Source organism: Coregonus clupeaformis, chromosome 35 (genome assembly GCF_020615455.1).
Source record: "Coregonus clupeaformis isolate EN_2021a chromosome 35, ASM2061545v1, whole genome shotgun sequence".
NCBI classification, from domain to species: Eukaryota; Metazoa; Chordata; class Actinopteri; order Salmoniformes; family Salmonidae; genus Coregonus; species Coregonus clupeaformis.
In genome coordinates this window covers 23,829,701-23,847,126 of record NC_059226.1, presented here as the reverse complement: position 1 = coordinate 23,847,126, position 17,426 = coordinate 23,829,701, and the positions used below count along the sequence as shown (strand labels likewise).

At 43.9% G+C, this 17,426-nt stretch overlaps 1 protein-coding gene across 4 annotated transcripts in view; it reads right to left on the bottom strand.

Moving 5' to 3' along the window:
• The window catches only part of LOC121550889 (histone deacetylase 5-like), an 86,963-nt gene that overhangs the window by 43,399 nt on the left and 26,138 nt on the right, over nucleotides 1-17,426 (bottom strand). For 2 of the 4 annotated variants that reach the window (XM_041863297.2, XM_041863298.2), the window contains exon 1: nucleotides 9,794-10,514. The exons of the other annotated variants lie outside the window; for them this stretch is intronic. In XM_041863297.2, the coding sequence (XP_041719231.2) occupies nucleotides 9,794-9,944 (151 nt within the window). In that variant the 5' untranslated portion in view covers nucleotides 9,945-10,514. Of the gene's footprint in view, nucleotides 1-9,793; nucleotides 10,515-17,426 lie in introns of those variants that run through there. 4 annotated transcript variants of the gene reach the window in all.

Genomic DNA, 17,426 nt, shown 5'->3' with positions numbered 1-17,426 from the left:
CGCAGCATAAAAACAAAACAGGGAGTGACAATGGCTAGGTCCACAGTGTGCTGGAATAAAGTACAATCTGCTTGTTTGACAAGATGGTCAACCTTTGCACACACCCCAAAATTCTGCAAAAAGTACAGGTCTTGTTAAGAGTTTTATTGGGATAGGTATAGCTAAGCACGATATTTATCACTGTTGTGTCCTTTCTGTCTATGAGTCAAACGCATGGCTGTGTCAATAGTCAAACGTATGTGCCACCTCCTCATGACGACTGATCAATCATTCCACTGAGCTAAGGATGCACAGTCTGAAGTGCAGCCATTTATTATTCGAGTTGTTACAGGCTTTCTTTCCCTTCTCTTTTTTTAAAGTCTGTTTTGCAGAGGGCGCAGCTTACGTCATGGTTATTTTCTTTAGCAACACTACACCAACTACGCTTTGGAAAGACAAGAGAGAGAGAAAAAGAAAGAGGGAGTAAGTGAGAGGCAGGAAGAAAAAAGCATGAATATTGCTTTCCAGAAATAGCACATAGCAACATGCCGTAGGCTGCCCTGTCAAATCTGCGCTGCGTCCTCTCCTTGTTAGCAGCACACCGACGAAGAGAGAGAGGGGTGAGAAAGAGAAGGAGGCTCGAAACAGAAGCTGGTCTGATCTGTTAGCCTATATTTACATCATCTGGAACAGTCTTATGGCGGTCGGAGCCTCATCCTGATGCTAATAGGAGAGAGGTTGTAAATAGCCTGTGTGATTTATGTGCCTCAGGAACCCCCAAAGCCTTGGCAGGCCTCCTGGAGGGGTAGCTCCTTGCTCTGGGAAAACAAGAAACTAGTAGTTTCTTCTGAGGAAGCCCAGAAAAGACACTTGGGAGGGGAGACAGTCTATAACTTATTGCTATGGCTTGCATGTCAGCTAACATTTGCCCAGTAGCTTGCCTGTTCCTTTGCTTCTCCCTTTTGTATGCAACTGTTGATAGCCATGTAGTAATGCATGGATGTTTAGAACATAATGGGACTCGAGTAGATTACAGATTGCTGCTGCCTGGATAGAGTCATGCGATGGTGACATGGCTAGCTGAAATTCAGGCCTTGAAAGGAAAATTCTGTGAGCATTCTGAGAGTTTTCCTACAGCAAACAGCTCCCCTGTTGTCTCTGTTTTACCTGAACCTTAAAGAATGTTGATCCCTGGACCAAAGGTACCCTACTCCAGCACACTCCTAACACTGTCCCATTCAAATGAAGCACTCTACACAAACACACTGTGGTGCACATGGTGGTGGATACAATCCCTGAAGGGTTGATTTCTGTTACTCACATGGGATAGCCTTCCTTTTGAAAAGAGGAAAATAATTAATGTAAAGCATAAACATTGAGACGATGAAATGTCATCGCTAAGCACTGACCTGAGAGCCTGCCACTGTTTACATGTTCTATAAATGTTCCGGCATTGACGTCAAACGCTTGCATGAGAGGAATGTTGTTTTCTGAAAAAACTTCTATGTGTGGTGCGGAATTCATTTCATACCGCTTTTTAGCGGTAGGGGAAGGTTTGGCTCGGTTTGAATATATCCCAGTTGAAATAGAGCTCCTCATACCCAAATTAACAACAAAAAAACAGACCAGCATTTTATAGTGACGCAGGTGATTATTTAGTAATAATATGAGCCCTCTCTGAGAAGCTGCAGCTGGGTATTAGCAGTGGCACATTTTAAAAAGAAAATCCCTGAAACATAAAAGTGAGTGTTTTGAAGCTCTTCTTTTTCTTTCAAAATCTAGTGTGTCACACTCTCTTAAGGGAGCCCTGGAAGCTTCCAAGGAAAACATTTGTATAGAAACATTATTATATTCATAAATCATAGACCTCAACTTTAGAAATAAATTATCTTGGGCATAGACAAGATAGCCAGTAAAGGCCTCTTGATATTTATGTGTATATATTGTGGCCTGACCCAGAGAAGGGCAGCTGAAGGACTATCTGCTCAAAAGGCCCAAAGCAGTGATCATGAGCCCCTTCAGGATTCACACAACTTTATTTGTCAGCGATATAAATAGCGGCAGCCTTTAATGAAGTCTGACTTTCTCTCTGAGCTAAAATAGAACCCCTGTGGCCTCTCTGCTTCTCAGCCACAACAGTGGAGTCTGCCGCAGGATCAAGTTACATGTTCACACACAGAAACACGTGATACCAGTGTACTGGAGACAAGAACCAAGAGAGGTTGAAGTGTGTGCCACCTCCCGTTGGATTCAGCAGAAAAGCCAAGTGTCCTTCAGGGGTAAGACGCTATGCATTCTGGGGCGCCCATGGAACGTACCGATACAATGTCATACCATTTGGGTTTGAATAGTCACCACAGTGATTTGTAATGTAGTCAATTGCTAGGAAGCTCTAACCTCAGATGCCCAAGATCATTTGTCCAACATCACAATAACACTTTCACATGCTGACATCAACACACCCTAACATTCTCTCTTAACAGTTGCCCTTCAAACAGATATCAAAAGACCGTCCTTGGGATCACATGCAGGAGGCAAAACGCGCTGAGAGGACCCTGGTCCCTCCCAGAGGGGGCTGTGCTCAGTGACAGTTTCAGCACAAACGCATGAATCAATATTTGGAGAGCAGATAGAGTGCCAACTGGAGTTCCCTGGCCCGCTGCGGAGGACTCTGTGTGGGTAACGAGAGTTTGGGGACGGTGGGTCCGCCTGGGCGTCTCTGGTGTCAGCCAGGGTGAACGCATCAGAGCACCCCCCACCCACAGCCCCTCCACGCTACCCATGGGACACTTCCTATTGGGGTAGTCATGCATCCCCGTCTCGTCCCGGGCATGTCGGGCAAAACTGCACATCATTGTATCCGGCCTGTCTAGGGCTTTTGAATGCTAGGAGGGGAGAATCAATAGTTGTATCCAGGTTTGGTCTTGGGGTGCACAAAGAAACAAACATTCATAGGGAAAAATATTTTAGGTACACACAACTCTGGTCTATACAATATCACCTGACCTCTCACTCATATATATATATATATATATATACAGTGGGGAAAAAAAGTATTTAGTCAGCCACCAATTGTGCAAGTTCTCCCACTTAAAAAGATGAGAGAGGCCTGTAATTTTCATCATAGGTACACGTCAACTATGACAGACAAATTGAGAAAAAAAAATCCAGAAAATCACATTGTAGGATTTTTAATGAATTTATTTGCAAATTATGGTGGAAAATAAGTATTTGGTCACATACAAACAAGCAAGATTTCTGGCTCTCACAGACCTGTAACTTCTTCTTTAAGAGGCTCCTCTGTCCTCCACTCGTTACCTGTATTAATGGCACCTGTTTGAACTTGTTATCAGTATAAAAGACACCTGTCCACAACCTCAAACAGTCACACTCCAAACTCCACTATGGCCAAGACCAAAGAGCTGTCAAAGGACACCAGAAACAAAATTGTAGACCTGCACCAGGCTGGGAAGACTGAATCTGCAATAGGTAAGCAGCTTGGTTTGAAGAAATCAACTGTGGGAGCAATTATTAGGAAATGGAAGACATACAAGACCACTGATAATCTCCCTCGATCTGGGGCTCCACGCAAGATCTCACCCCGTGGGGTCAAAATGATCACAAGAACGGTGAGCAAAAATCCCAGAACCACACGGGGGGACCTAGTGAATGACCTGCAGAGAGCTGGGAACAAAGTAACAAAGCCTACCATCAGTAACACACTACGCCGCCAGGGACTCAAATCCTGCATTGCCAGACGTGTCCCCCTGCTTAAGCCAGTACATGTCTAGGCCCGTCTGAAGTTTGCTAGAGTGCATTTGGATGATCCAGAAGAGGATTGGGAGAATGTCATATGGTCAGATGACACCAAAATATAACTTTTTGGTATAAACTCATCTCGTCATGTTTGGAGGACAAAGAATGCTGAGTTGCATCCAAAGAACACCATACCTACTGTGAAGCATGGGGGTGGAAACATCATGCTTTGGGGCTGTTTTTCTGCAAAGGGACCAGGACGACTGATCCGTGTAAAGGAAAGAATGAATGGGGCCATGTATCATGAGATTTTGAGTGAAAACCTCCTTCCATCAGCAAGGGCATTGAAGATGAAACGTGGCTGGGTCTTTCAGCATGACAATGATCCCAAACACACCGCCCGGGCAACGAAGGAGTGGCTTCGTAAGAAGCATTTCAAGGTCCTGGAGTGGCCTAGCCAGTCTCCAGATCTCAACCCCATAGAAAATCTTTGGAGGGAGTTGAAAGTCTGTGTTGCCCAGCGACAGCCCCAAAACATCACTGCTCTAGAGGAGATCTGCATGGAGGAATGGGCCAAAATACCAGCAACAGTGTGTGAAAACCTTGTGAAGACTTACAGAAAACGTTTGACCTGTGTCATTGCCAACAAAGGGTATATAATAAAGTATTGAGAAACTTTTGTTATTGACCAAATACTTATTTTCTACCATAATTTGCAAATAAATTCATAAAAAATCCTACAATGTGATTTTCTGGATTTTTTTCCCTCATTTTGTCTGTCATAGTTGACGTGTACCTATGATGAAAATTACAGGCCTCTCGCATCTTTTTAAGTTGGAGAACTTGCACAATTGGTGGCTGACTAAATACTTTTTTTCCCCACTGTATATACACACACACACACAAACACACACGTCACTCATTTATATACACACACACACACACTCACACTCACATGACTGCTTTTCTGCAATAATATCCTGTCTCTAAATATACCCCTGCCTGCCATAATAGGACTATACTCTAATAACTACAACTAATAATATCAGGTAAGACGAGTCGACTCCCATTGCGATATTTTTAGCATTAGTATGGGATAAAACGTATGTGCATTCCTATTCTCAATGTATAAGGATTTCTGATCGCCTATGGGCCTATCACAATCTGAAAATCTGAAATTATTTTAGATAGAGTTGATTAAGAGAGAGGATTCAGCAGATATGACTTCTATTTGACCAAGACAGGTGGAGTAAGTTACACAATTAGCCATATTTAAAAATTATTACGTTATGTACAATTATAATCTAGTCAGCTCAACAACATGGCATATTTAGAGCGAAAGTTATGTAAGAGACTGTCGGTCTGTAGGTAATGCTTCACGACAGCCAGCTGGGGTAAAGACAGTTCCAGGACAGTGCCTGTGACACATCCCAGTGGGGTGCAGAGCAGGTAGCAATGTAGGTAAGAGATGATTGTCTGGGAACACACCATGCACACGCGTACAAACCCACACACGCACCCCCAACCCCACACTCCCAGACATGGGTGGGAGCACAGCACGGGGCTGGTAAACAGGCGTGACATGCCTGGGTGCTCATTATAGCACTGGAACATAAGAGGGGGGAGAGTGCTACGGGCTGACAGGCCCTGGTGGTGATGGGGGGGCAATGCTATATTTAAATCAGTCTTAATTTAGCAACCTCTAGGAAGAAAACAAACGTATTACTCAAATAATACTGTGAATGTTCCCCCACTCACCTCCACACATCACTGTTGGTGGGTAGCAAAGGTCCTCTACTTGTGGGGAGTAGGCTTTAACAGACTCCTGTACAGGACAGCTAGAACACAGCAGGCCTGCTCTGCAGTCAGTCCCTCTATACATCCCTCTATGCAGAACTCTTGAAACTGAAAATGTACACAGAACATTCAGAATTCATAAAACTGTTACTCAAGGCACCATATGATTCATAATGTGGTTTGAATGGACTAAATAAGCCATTTTGCATCCGTCAGAACAAGGACCATGACTTGTTGATCAAGCAGAGTATGGCTAGACAACAAGAGGCTTTTTAAGACAACTCCTTCTTAAGACAACCCCTTAATTAGGCCTATCACAAGGCACACCTAATTTGGGCATGGCAAATTGAAACTAAATCAAGGTTTCTAAAAAGATTAGGCCTACTAAATTAGCTCCTATTCAAACTACCAACCATCATATCCAAGGAACTAGCCAAGCCTAGTACCCTGCCTGCATAGTGTGGAAGAATGAGGGCTAATGGTGGTATCATGGGTTGTTTCAGAAAGGGGTTGTCGGTGTAAACAGGGGACTATCAGACAGTCCAACTCAATAAGGATCTGGACCACATGAAAGGCCAGGGTGATTCCTGGTTGGATCACAGTTCCGACGCATACGTCTGCACTTGACTGCTCAGATAATTACAGGTCCCTGCTGCAGTGAGGGTTGTGGGCAGCTCCCAGCCTAACGCTAGCCTATACCCTGCTCTAAGAAAAGATCTGCAAACTCCAAAACCGTTTGGACATAGTATTCGGCCCAGAGTCTCAGAACATGCAGGGCTTTAAAGGGCTCCATCTGCATAGCCGGCCTGCAACAGTCATGACACAGTTGGCAATACCTGAACTCAAGTTTCAATACTAGCCTATTGCCTTCTCAGCCTGATTAATTGACAATCTTTTTTAGAAGAATGTTTTACAACTGTGTACAATTTGCATCATGTGATTACTGTGATCACTTCGTGAAGACCAAGGCAGTGAACAATTACAAGGTAGTGACTAGTGACTGAGGCATAACTGTGACAAAGCACCTTGTGCCACTAAACCAATTGGTTAAAGGGCATGACTGTGAAAGTGTTGTGTCCTAGCGACCTTGTTCTAGGCCCCATATAAGCCCCATCAATCAATTGTTGACGTCACCGCAGCATCATTAGAAGAAACTGGAACAAATCAATGTTCTACCTCATCCAGTGAGCATAGACATCTGACCACTGTACAGATGTACGAGGCAAAGTGGAGGGTGGTGACAGCCAGCTGCAGGAAGAGGGAGATATCATCATGAAGTCACAAGCTGATCACTGAATGTCATCATGTTCAAGTGAAATGACCAGGAGGGAGAAACAGATTCATGTTTGCATGCCAGTGATTTCACATGGTGTGTTACAACGATATAGCTAATGATGATATCGGCCTAATGATATATCAGACCTCCAAGCCAATATCAACTATATCAGACCTCCAAGCCAATATCAGCTATATCAGACCTCCAAGCCAATATCAGCTATATCAGACCTCCAAGCCAATATCAGCTATATCAGACCTACATTTACATTTAAGTTTACGTCATTTAGCAGACGCTCTTATCCAGAGCGACTTACAGTTAGTGCATACATTATTCTTTTTTATTTTCATACTGGCCCCCCGTGGGAATCGAACCCACAACCCTGGCGTTGCAAACGCCATGCTCTACCAACTGAGCTACCTCCCTGCCGGCCATTCCCTCCCCTACCCTGGACGACGCTGGGCCAATTGTGCACCGCCCCATTGGCCAGACCTCCAAGCCAATATCAGCTATATCAGACCTCCAAGCCAATATCAGCTATATCAGATCTTCAAGTGTATGCTGCTCCCAAGTCTAGCCACTAAGAGTGTTATTGTGGTGCTGAAGAATGTACTGTTTACTGTTAAAATCACTTGAATCTGCTTGAAATACAGTAAACATTGAATAAGTCTGAACATCTCTTTTAAATGTACTTCTAACACGCAATGAAGATCCTTAAAATACAGGACCTATAGCCTAGTTTGTGTGTATAGACGTGTCGACAACTCTGCAAGTAATATAATTACAGGAGGATTTTCAGGAGACCAAGCCAGTCACAAATCTATTTAGTTTATTTAGCTCACCTATCACATAGCTGGAATTGCCACCCTACTAAGGAGTTTACTCATCATTGATTTTTCCTTTGAAGAATGTCAGTGTGCTGCTTTTCCATTAAATAATCAAGGTTTGATTCATAAAAAAATGTGCCATATGCATCAAGAGTCTACTGCACTGGTTTTGTGTTAGTCGCACTGTGCACACGCACAAAATGCCTTTCCCTGTAAACTATAACGCCCGCTTGATCAGACAGAGCCATCTGTTGTACACAGTGATGGTCAAACCAACACACACACACACACACACACACCACCTGATGAGCCACTTTTTTCTCCAGTCACAAAACAGCTTACTGCATGCTGCCTACACACGCAAACAAATACACCAGGCACAGAAACAAAAGCAGATGTCAGCACAGCTGTAATGGCAAACTGTTAAAAGGTATAGAGTAGACAGTCATACACCTGCTACTTATATAACCACAGTTCACATCATACAGTAAATGGCAGATTAGTCTCAATACATCAGGGCATTTGGAAGGAGCAAGGGCATAGATTTGCCTCTAGCTGATTAGAACGGTCAGGACCAGTTATGAATCCCAATAGCCTTAAAGTCACTGATATGAAGTTGGATCATCATATGTCTGGAGAAATAGTAACAGTTATGAAGCCCATATTAGGCTATCAGAAGTATCATATGAGGAAACCACTGTGATATCATGTGAGGTTGGATCACCATAAAACCTATATGTATATGCTATGGTAAAATTTCTAAAACAGGTGCAGCCAGGAAGCTTCCGGTGGAGGGTAACCATTGTTACCGTAAGTCAGGTCCCCATCACTTTCTGATCCTGGTTGAGCCCATCAAGGGACCTGGCATTCCTTCCGTTTCCTGTGGTCTTGGTCGTGGAGCTTTTTATAAACGTGTTACATTTTCCTGTTACGTGTTAAGGCCTTGTCTACTGTGTCACAGTGGGCAACAAAGGCCTCCATTCACAGGGTCCAGCTTTTGTAACAGGTTAGTGTTTACAAACCTGAGCACAAAGACCCTCAATAGCACATCATACTTTATCAAGGGATATTCTACAAAAGTTATTACAACTTTTCACAGGATTAAAGTACAAGGCGTCAAGACAGTCTCTGAGAGCAGACAAACCTTGATTGGTGCATGTCTGGTAAAAAAGTCATTTTGTGAACTAACACTCACACTTTCCTTTTTTCCCCCTTACTAGCGCCAACTATTGAGGAAAAATGCACTATCACTGTGATATGTGGTTGTCCAACCTAGCTATCTTAAGATGAATGCACCAACTGTGAGTCGCTCTGGATAAGAGCGTCTGCTAAATGACTAAACTGTAAATGTATTCCCCCAAAAGGCTGACCCACTAAATGTCAAATCCTGAAATCCTTTGTTGCTGTGAAGTGGGGAGAACATCTGGATGCGTAGTTTATCTTGAGCAGTCCTTGAAATGATAGAAAATGTATGCTCATTGATGCAATAGGAAACACTTTATTTAAAGAAACAGCCTTTACCTAGCCAATTATCTACCGATCCATCTATGACCTATTTTATATTAAAACAAAAACCAGGTAAAGTCCCCAAAAAGGTCCTAGATTCTAATAGCGCTTTAAAACATGATTAAATCACCATAACCAAATCAAAATGTCAGCACTATCCGGTCATGTTTTTCCCAAATTAACCATACCGAGGTCCCACTGGCACTCTGACAATTCATGAAGGTTAGAAAACCAAAGGAAATGCGCACATCCACTTATTTGAACAGGTGTCAGGTAAACAAGGGGAGCATATGCAGAACCACCCACATACTGCTCTACAGCCGTTCCGCTCTGTTGATTTAAGAACGGGTGAGCAGTAAATCCAACCCCCGTCCTCTCAACGCACACTATGACGTGGAAGCTGTAGAAGGCTAACTCCAAAACTTGAGTGGCCGTAGTCGGTTTCTATGTTTTGCTATTCTATGCATTCCCGTTAAAAGTCCTTCTCTCAAAAGCAGCTTCAACAATAACATGGAGTGACAGACAGAACACACTACACCTCTAGTCACAACAGTCCTACAAAAATAGGCCTATAGGTCTGAAAATTACATCCTCTTAGGTGCTCAGACAGGCACCCACCCTTCCCCTGCTCTCGACCCCCTGTATGACTCACCAGCAATGGGCATGGCAGACACTTGGGACTGGGGCAGCAGCTCCAGAGGTTGCTCCCTGCTGGACATGGCGTCTGAGGAGAAGCAGGATTCTGTCTCATAGATCGTCTGCAACATTGCGCACAGCCCCGGCACAGTGGGCCTTAAAAGCATGCCAGTGCAAGGGTGTCCTTCCAATACATATGGGGAAACAAAGAAAACTATCCAGTCAATGAGAAAACCTTGGACTAGATGAAAAGGTGAACAACACAGCAAAGTCCCTCTTAGATCTTTAAAGAAAACTCCAGAACTCCTCTTCTAGAGATGAAACAACTGATGAAGGAGAGAGATCCTTGAAGTTCCATGGCCCAAACAAAACTGCAGTGTCTCCAGGCGAACAGGGAGAGTAGTTCCCAGCACAGGCTACAGAAGAAACAAAACATGTAGTGTGGCCAGAAGCGAGTAGACAGCACTGAACCCCTCAGAGAGGAGTTAAGTTAAAATACACACCGCCCTCTTGGAGTTACGTAGCCTTCTCAAAACACCACGCGTGAAAAACTGTCAAGCTGGGTAAAATAAATAGCAGGCAACACAAAAAAAACAGTCCAAAATCTCGTCCAAAAAGCACCAGTCGTCTGTGTCTGTGTCACAAGCAGAGTAGACGTGGACACAGACAGCTCAAGAGTCTGGCTGTCACTGCGTCGGCGAGGAGCTGAGAGCGCCACGGGAGAGATCAGCGAATGGCGAGAGGAGAGTGAGGAGGAGGAGCGAGAGAGAGCGATAGAAAAGAGGGGAGAGAGAGAGATAGAGAAGAGGGAGGAGAGAGAGAGAGAGAGAGAGAGAGAGAGAGAGAGAGAGAGAGAAGAGGGAGGAGAGAGAGAGAGAAGAGGGAGGAGAGAGAGAGAGAGAAGAGAGAGAGAGAGAGAAGAGGGAGGAGAGAGAGAGAGAGAAGAGGGAGGAGAGAGAGAGAGAGAAGAGGGAGGAGAGAGAGAGATAGAGAAGCTGAAAATAAATCACTAGGAGGTTGTGTAGACGGTGCTCGGGAGGTAGACTGTTGTTGACGGCACTGAATGTTAGCCTCCTAGTCTCTCCTCTCTCCTCCTCCTGCCTCGTTCTCTTCACAAAGGCAGCGCTGCTGCACTCTGCATCTGCCACATTAGAGAGGAGAAAGCAGTCAGAACGTGCCAGAACTACCCATCACCTCAACCAGAGAAGGACGAATTAAAACCTGCAGTGCCTTTCCAAAAGGAGTTGTCCCCTAGCCTAAATCTCCTTTTGTTTTTTTCCTGTTTGTTTTTCCGGTAACTCCCCACCACCCCCGCTGTGTTGCGGAGCGCAGAGGTAGAAGAGGAGCGCCACTGAGTTTACAAACAGACTGGGCTGCTAAGGGCGGCTGGAAATAGCTGCCGAGTGGCAGGGGAGGGGCGGGGCTAGGGCTATAAATAGAGACGAGAGCTGAGAGTGTGTGAGAAGGCAGGGAGGGAGGAGGGAGAGAGAGGAGGGGAGGGGAGGGGAGGGAGAGGAGGAGGGGAGGGGGCCTTGTTCATGCAAATAGCACTGAGCCAATCGAGTGCTGTTCCCAGTGCCGAGGGGGGTGGGGGATGGAGCAGCAGGGGGAGTAGCTGATGGAAAGGGGGGTACAGTGCCACCATTGGAACCTTGAAGTGCTTGAGGACAGACAAGCAAATGGCTAATGCAGGCAGACACACACACACACACACACAGCCCCAGTACACACAAATATATACTGACACACACACACACTCAAGACATCTATGTACGTAAATACAAAGTCAGTTAAACACTCACATCACGCAAATGATCTGAAAAGCTCTGCTAGCACTAAATGCTTCTGCACATTAGGGGTAAATCTAAGTATTCATTATCGAGGCTAACTGCGTTAGCAGCTCGCTCATTGACACAATGAATGCTCGGGTCACCATTCCATCAACACGTGGGTCAGACTCTGAAGCAATCTGTCCACAGATGTCAGGTGTAGCACAATTTGGTTAAAAGTTATTTCATGAATTAGCTGCTTTTGGATCAGTAGCCATTTGGCTTAAATTTACAGGCTAGGCTGAGTACTAACCAGGAGGACAAAATGTGCATGAAAATAAAGTTGCAGCTTCAGCAATTTAACATTTTCAAATCGTACCATCAATGTGTAGAATCAATGCAAACATTGTAACCTACATGTACACAATACTGCCTCATGATTCTAAATAAATGCCCGCAACTGATAACACACACTTCTTACATAATATTGTCTGTGACTCCACCAAGGGCATCAGCTGGGCTAATAAACAACTGTTGATGGCCTGCTGTGTTCAGATTGTTTCACTCTCCAATGGATGACACCGCACCAGGAATCCCAAGTGTGACATTCCTGGGCTCAGGCAGCGGCTATGTTAGCCACTTTATTCTCAGATGGCCCGGTCACCATGGTCACAGTGCCATTTTAAACTCAATGGTTATGAGGGACTTGGCCGGGGTCCCATCAAAGATCAAAGAGGAGGCTTTCTCCAGTCCCCATTGGACTACAGGATATATGATAGAACCTGCCATCCCTGCCAACTAAAATACTCCCAAATAACATGTGTAGCCAAACTGTGTGCATGTTAAATCTCCTTCACTATAGTGAGGTCTGCATATTAAGAAGCATCCTCCTTCTCCTTAACCAGTAGCTCCGACCACAAGCCTCGTTGAAATGCATCGCAAACACAGATTCAAAATGAAAGTCAGTCTTAATTAGAAATTAAGAGAGAGTTAAAGACAGAGAATCCATGGTCCAATTTAAAGACAGTCGCTGCTTGGCATATTGACAAAAGCTAAGTGCTTTTTTGATCTTCTGCCACTGGGCTGCCCCATTGGGCAACCAGCTCGGACCAGCTCCGACCAACTGTGGCTCTCTACACTGTGAATAGACTGGATGAATCACCTGTGCCACTCCAAACGACCATGACTACAATTGGCTACAAGGCAGTTTCTGTGAGAATTCTAAGCCCACCTTCTGACAAAAGGAGAGTGGGGTCCAGCTAGGTATCTCAGCATTGGAGAAAATAGTAGAGCAGCAGTCGGTGCCTTGCCAAAACTCTCATCTAACCCCTTCTCCTGTCTCTTGGCATTACTCTCCACTCCCCCCCGTTATTTATAGGTGGATGTCTCTTTCTGGCTTTCTGACGTACGTTGGGCTTATATTTAGCTTGAGGCAAGTGGGGGAGGGGTGAGGCCCTAACTTTGTTTTTTCTGTCAATTTTTTTGGCATGGGATGAACTTGCGCAGTTAATGTCAAGGACTTTGGCAGCTAACTTTGTTTGACAGAGGCCCTCTGTCTTTGGCGTAAGCTGGGCTTGACCCAATTAAGAGCCAACCAATCCAAATAGACAACGCTCACCTGCAAGAAACCTGGAGGGAGGCAAAACACACTGAACAAACTGAGGTTTTGTAAATCTTGGGCTGTGGATCAAGCTGGGCTCAAACTGTGAGGATATTCATCTCAAGACTGCATTCCTCTGCAGTCTTCGTCTTAAAAGGCCAGTTTCTAGCGTCTGTGAGGCATTTTGATTACTTCTTGTTCATATGAATTTGGCACTAGCATTTAAACTACAAAATATTATGACTCCATTCCTGAAAGCTACGACTCTCAAGAACAACATAAGTGCCTTCTGTTTCCCTCTCTGAGACTCAAAAGTACTTGTTAGTTGGGAGTGTGATTTTTTTTTTTTTATTAATTCAAAGCATACTTCCTTCAGACTGGAATATGGCTTTACCGGATTTGACATACAGTTAAAGTCGGAAGATTACATACACTTAGGGTGGAGTCATTAAAACTCGTTTTTCAAACACTCCACACATTTCTTGTCAACAAACTATAGTTTTGGCAAGTCGGTTAGGACATCTACTTTGTGCATGACACAAGTCATTTTTCCAACAATTGTTTACAGACAGATGATTTCACTTATAATTCACTGTATCACAATTCCAATGGGTCAGAAGTTTACATACACTAAGTTGACGGTGCCTTTAAACAGCTTGGAAAATTCCAGAAAATGATGTCATGGCTTTAGAAGCTTCTGATAGGCTAATTGACATCATTTGAGTCAATTGGAGGTGTACCTGTGGATGTATTTCAAGGCCTACCTTCAAACTAAGTGCCTCTTTGATTGACATCATGGGAAAATCAAAAGAAATCAGCCAAGACCTCAGAAAAAAATGTGTAGACCTCCACAAGTCTGGTTCATCCTTGGGAGCAATTTCCAAATGCCTGAAGGTACCACGTTCATCTGTACAAACAATAGTACGCAAGTATAAACACCATGGGACCACGCAGCCGTCATACCGCTCAGGAAGGAGATGCATTCTGTCTCCTAGAGATGAACGTGCTTTGGTGCGAAAAGTGCAAATCAATCCCAGAACAACAGCAAAGGACCTTGTGAAGATGCTGGAGGAAACAGGTACAAAAGTATATATAGCCACAGTAAAACGAGTCCTATATCGACATAACCTGAAAGGCCGCTCAGCAAGGAAGAAGCCACTGCTCCAAAACCACCATAAAAAAGCCAGACTACGGTATGCAACTGCACATGGGGACAAAGATCGTACTTTTTGGAGAAATATCCTCTGGTCTGATGAAACAAAAATAGAACTGTTTGGCCATAATGACCATCGTTATGTTTGGAGGAAAAAGGGGGTCGCTTGCAAGCCGAAGAACACCATCCCAACCGTGAAGCACGTGGGTGGCAGCATCATGCTGTGGGGGTGCTTTGCTGCAGGAGGGACTGGTGCACTTCACAACATAGATGGCATCATGAGGAAGGAAAATTATGTGGATATATTGAAGCAACATCTCAAGACATCAGTCAGGAAGTTAAAGCTTGGTCGCAAATGGGTCTTCCAAATGGACAATGACCCCAAGCATACTTCCAAGTTGTGGCAAAATGGCTTAAGGACAACAAAGTCAAGGTTTTGGAGTGGCCATCACAAAGCCCTGACCTCAATACTATAGAAAATGTGTGGGCAGAACTGAAAAAGCGTGTGCGAGCAAGGAGGCCTACAAACCTGACTCAGTTACACCAGCTCTAGGAATGGGCCAAAATTCACCCAACTTATTGTGGGAAGCTTGTGGAAGGCTACCCGAAACATTTGACCCAAGTTAAACAATTTAAAGGCAATGCTACCAAATACCAATTGAGTGTATGTAAACTTCTGACCCACTGGGAATGTGATGAAATAAATAAAAACGGAAATAAATCATTCTCTCTACTATTATTCTGACATTTCACATTCTTAAAATAAAGCGGTGATCCTAACTGACCTAAGACAGGGAATTTTTATTAGGAATTAATGTCAGGAATTGTGAAAAACAGTATGTTTGTCTTATTTATTGAGATGCTTTAGTTTTCAGATGATTTTAAAATGACCAAATCACTTTTAAGAAGCTTTTTATAGTTAAAATAGTGAGCAAGTGTTGCGCCTTTTCCTTTTAAATGATGAGAAAATGTTTTGGTTCACCTCGACTTACGTTGGTTAAGCGCCCTCCATTTCTTTCCTAATTACTTTTTGCAACATATACAGTGCATTCGGAAGGTATTCAGACCCCTTCACTTTTTCCACATTTTCTTTACGTTACAGCCTTATTCTAAAATGGATTAAATAGTTTTTTCTCATCAAATCTACACACAGTACCCCATAACGACAAAGCAAAAACAGGTTTTTAGAAATGTTTGCAATATTATTATTGTAATCACATTTACATAGGTATTCAGACCCTTTACCCACTACTTTGTTGAAGCACCTTTGTCAGCGATTACAGCCTCGAGTCTTCTTGGGTATGACACTACAAGCTTGGCACACCTGTATTTGTGGAGTTTCTCCCATTCTTCTCTGCAGATCCTCTTAAGCTCTGTCAGGTTGGATGGGGAGCGTAGCTGCACAGCTATTTTCAGGTCTCTCCAGAGATGTTCGATCGGGTTCAAGTCCAGGCTCTGGCTAGGCCCCTCAAGGACATTCAGAGACTTGTCCCAAAGCAACACCTGCGTTGTCTTGGCTATGTGCTTAAGGTCGTTGTACTGTTGGAAGGTGAACCTACACCCCAGTCTGAGGTCCTGAGTACTCTGGAGCAAGTTTTCATCAAGGATCTCTCTGTACTTTGTTCCGTTCATCTTTCCCTCGATCCTGACTAGTCTCCCAGTCCCTGCCACTGAAAAACATCCCCACAGCATGATGCTGCCACCACCATGCTTCACCGTAGGGATGGTGCCAGGTTTCCTCCAGACGTGACGCTTGGTGCCAGGCGGCCAGCTCTAGGAAGAGTCCTGGTGGTTCCAAACTTCTTCCATTTAAAAATGATGGCCACTGTTCTTGGCGACCTTCAATGCTGCAGAAATGTTTTGGTACCCTTTCCAAGATCTGTGCCTCAACAAAATCCTGTCTCTGAGCTCTACGGACAATTCCTTCAACCTTATGGCTTGGTTTTTGCTCTGACATGCACTGTCAACTGTGGGCCCTTTTATAGACAGTTGTGTGCCTTTCCAAATCATGTCCAATCAATTGAATTTACCACAGGTGGACTCCAATCAAGTTGTAGAAACATCTCAAGGATGATCAATGGAAACAGGATGCACCTGAGCTCCTTTTCGAGTCTCATAACAAAGGGTCTGAATACTTATGTAAATAAGGGTTTTCATTTGTAATACATTTGCAAAAATGTATAAACCTGTTTAAGGTTAAGGTATTAAGGTATTTCTAAAAACCTGTTTTCGCTTTGTCATTATGGGGTAATGTATGTAGATTAATGAGGGAAAAAATCTGTTTAATCCATTTTAGAATAAGGCTGTAACGTAACAACATATGGAAAAAGGGAAGGGGTAAAGGACAACTCCTGGTCTTGAGTTTACAGTTGAGATACTGTATATACACTAACTGTTGAGGAAGGAATCCTATAGCTAAAGACCAGTAGAAACCTCCTGCATGTCAACACCAAAAATAAAGCGAAGTAGCAGAGATAAAGTCATACACTGACATTTAGTCATGCAAGCCATAACAGGAAAAACATCAAAAAGAGGAAAAGCTAAAAAAGAAAAAAAGAGAAACCACCCGAGAGGACAGACTGCGATTGCAATTGCAGGAAAGGCCTCCAGTGAGTCAGTTCCATGAAAATACTTTATGAGACTGAGACTTTCCCATTCACACTTCCTCAGTGTAGAGGCGCGTCGTAACTGCCCCACTGAGGACCGGGCCCTGACCCAACACAAACGTCAGGGCACGCAACAGCAGGACTGACACCGAGCACTAAGGTTAACGTCAAATGTGCTCTATATGACTGAGTGGAACTCCCCTATAAATATAATGGTAATTAGGAAACTAACGGTTAAAGAGATTATATTTGGCTAAAAGATAATTGCAAGAAACAGAGATGCTGAATTTGTCAGCTCCCAATTTAGTCTAAATGCTTTGCCCACATAACCAATAGGGCTGGGAATAGCCAGGGACCATTCGATACAATATTTAGATGCAGATACGATATGTATTGCGATTCTCATTATTCTATATGTATTGCGATTGGATACTGCGATTCTTTTGCGATTTGGTGTTCCAAACATATTGCTCACTATATGTCTGCTGCAGAGAGACAAGAGAGAGAATGAGAAAATGAGT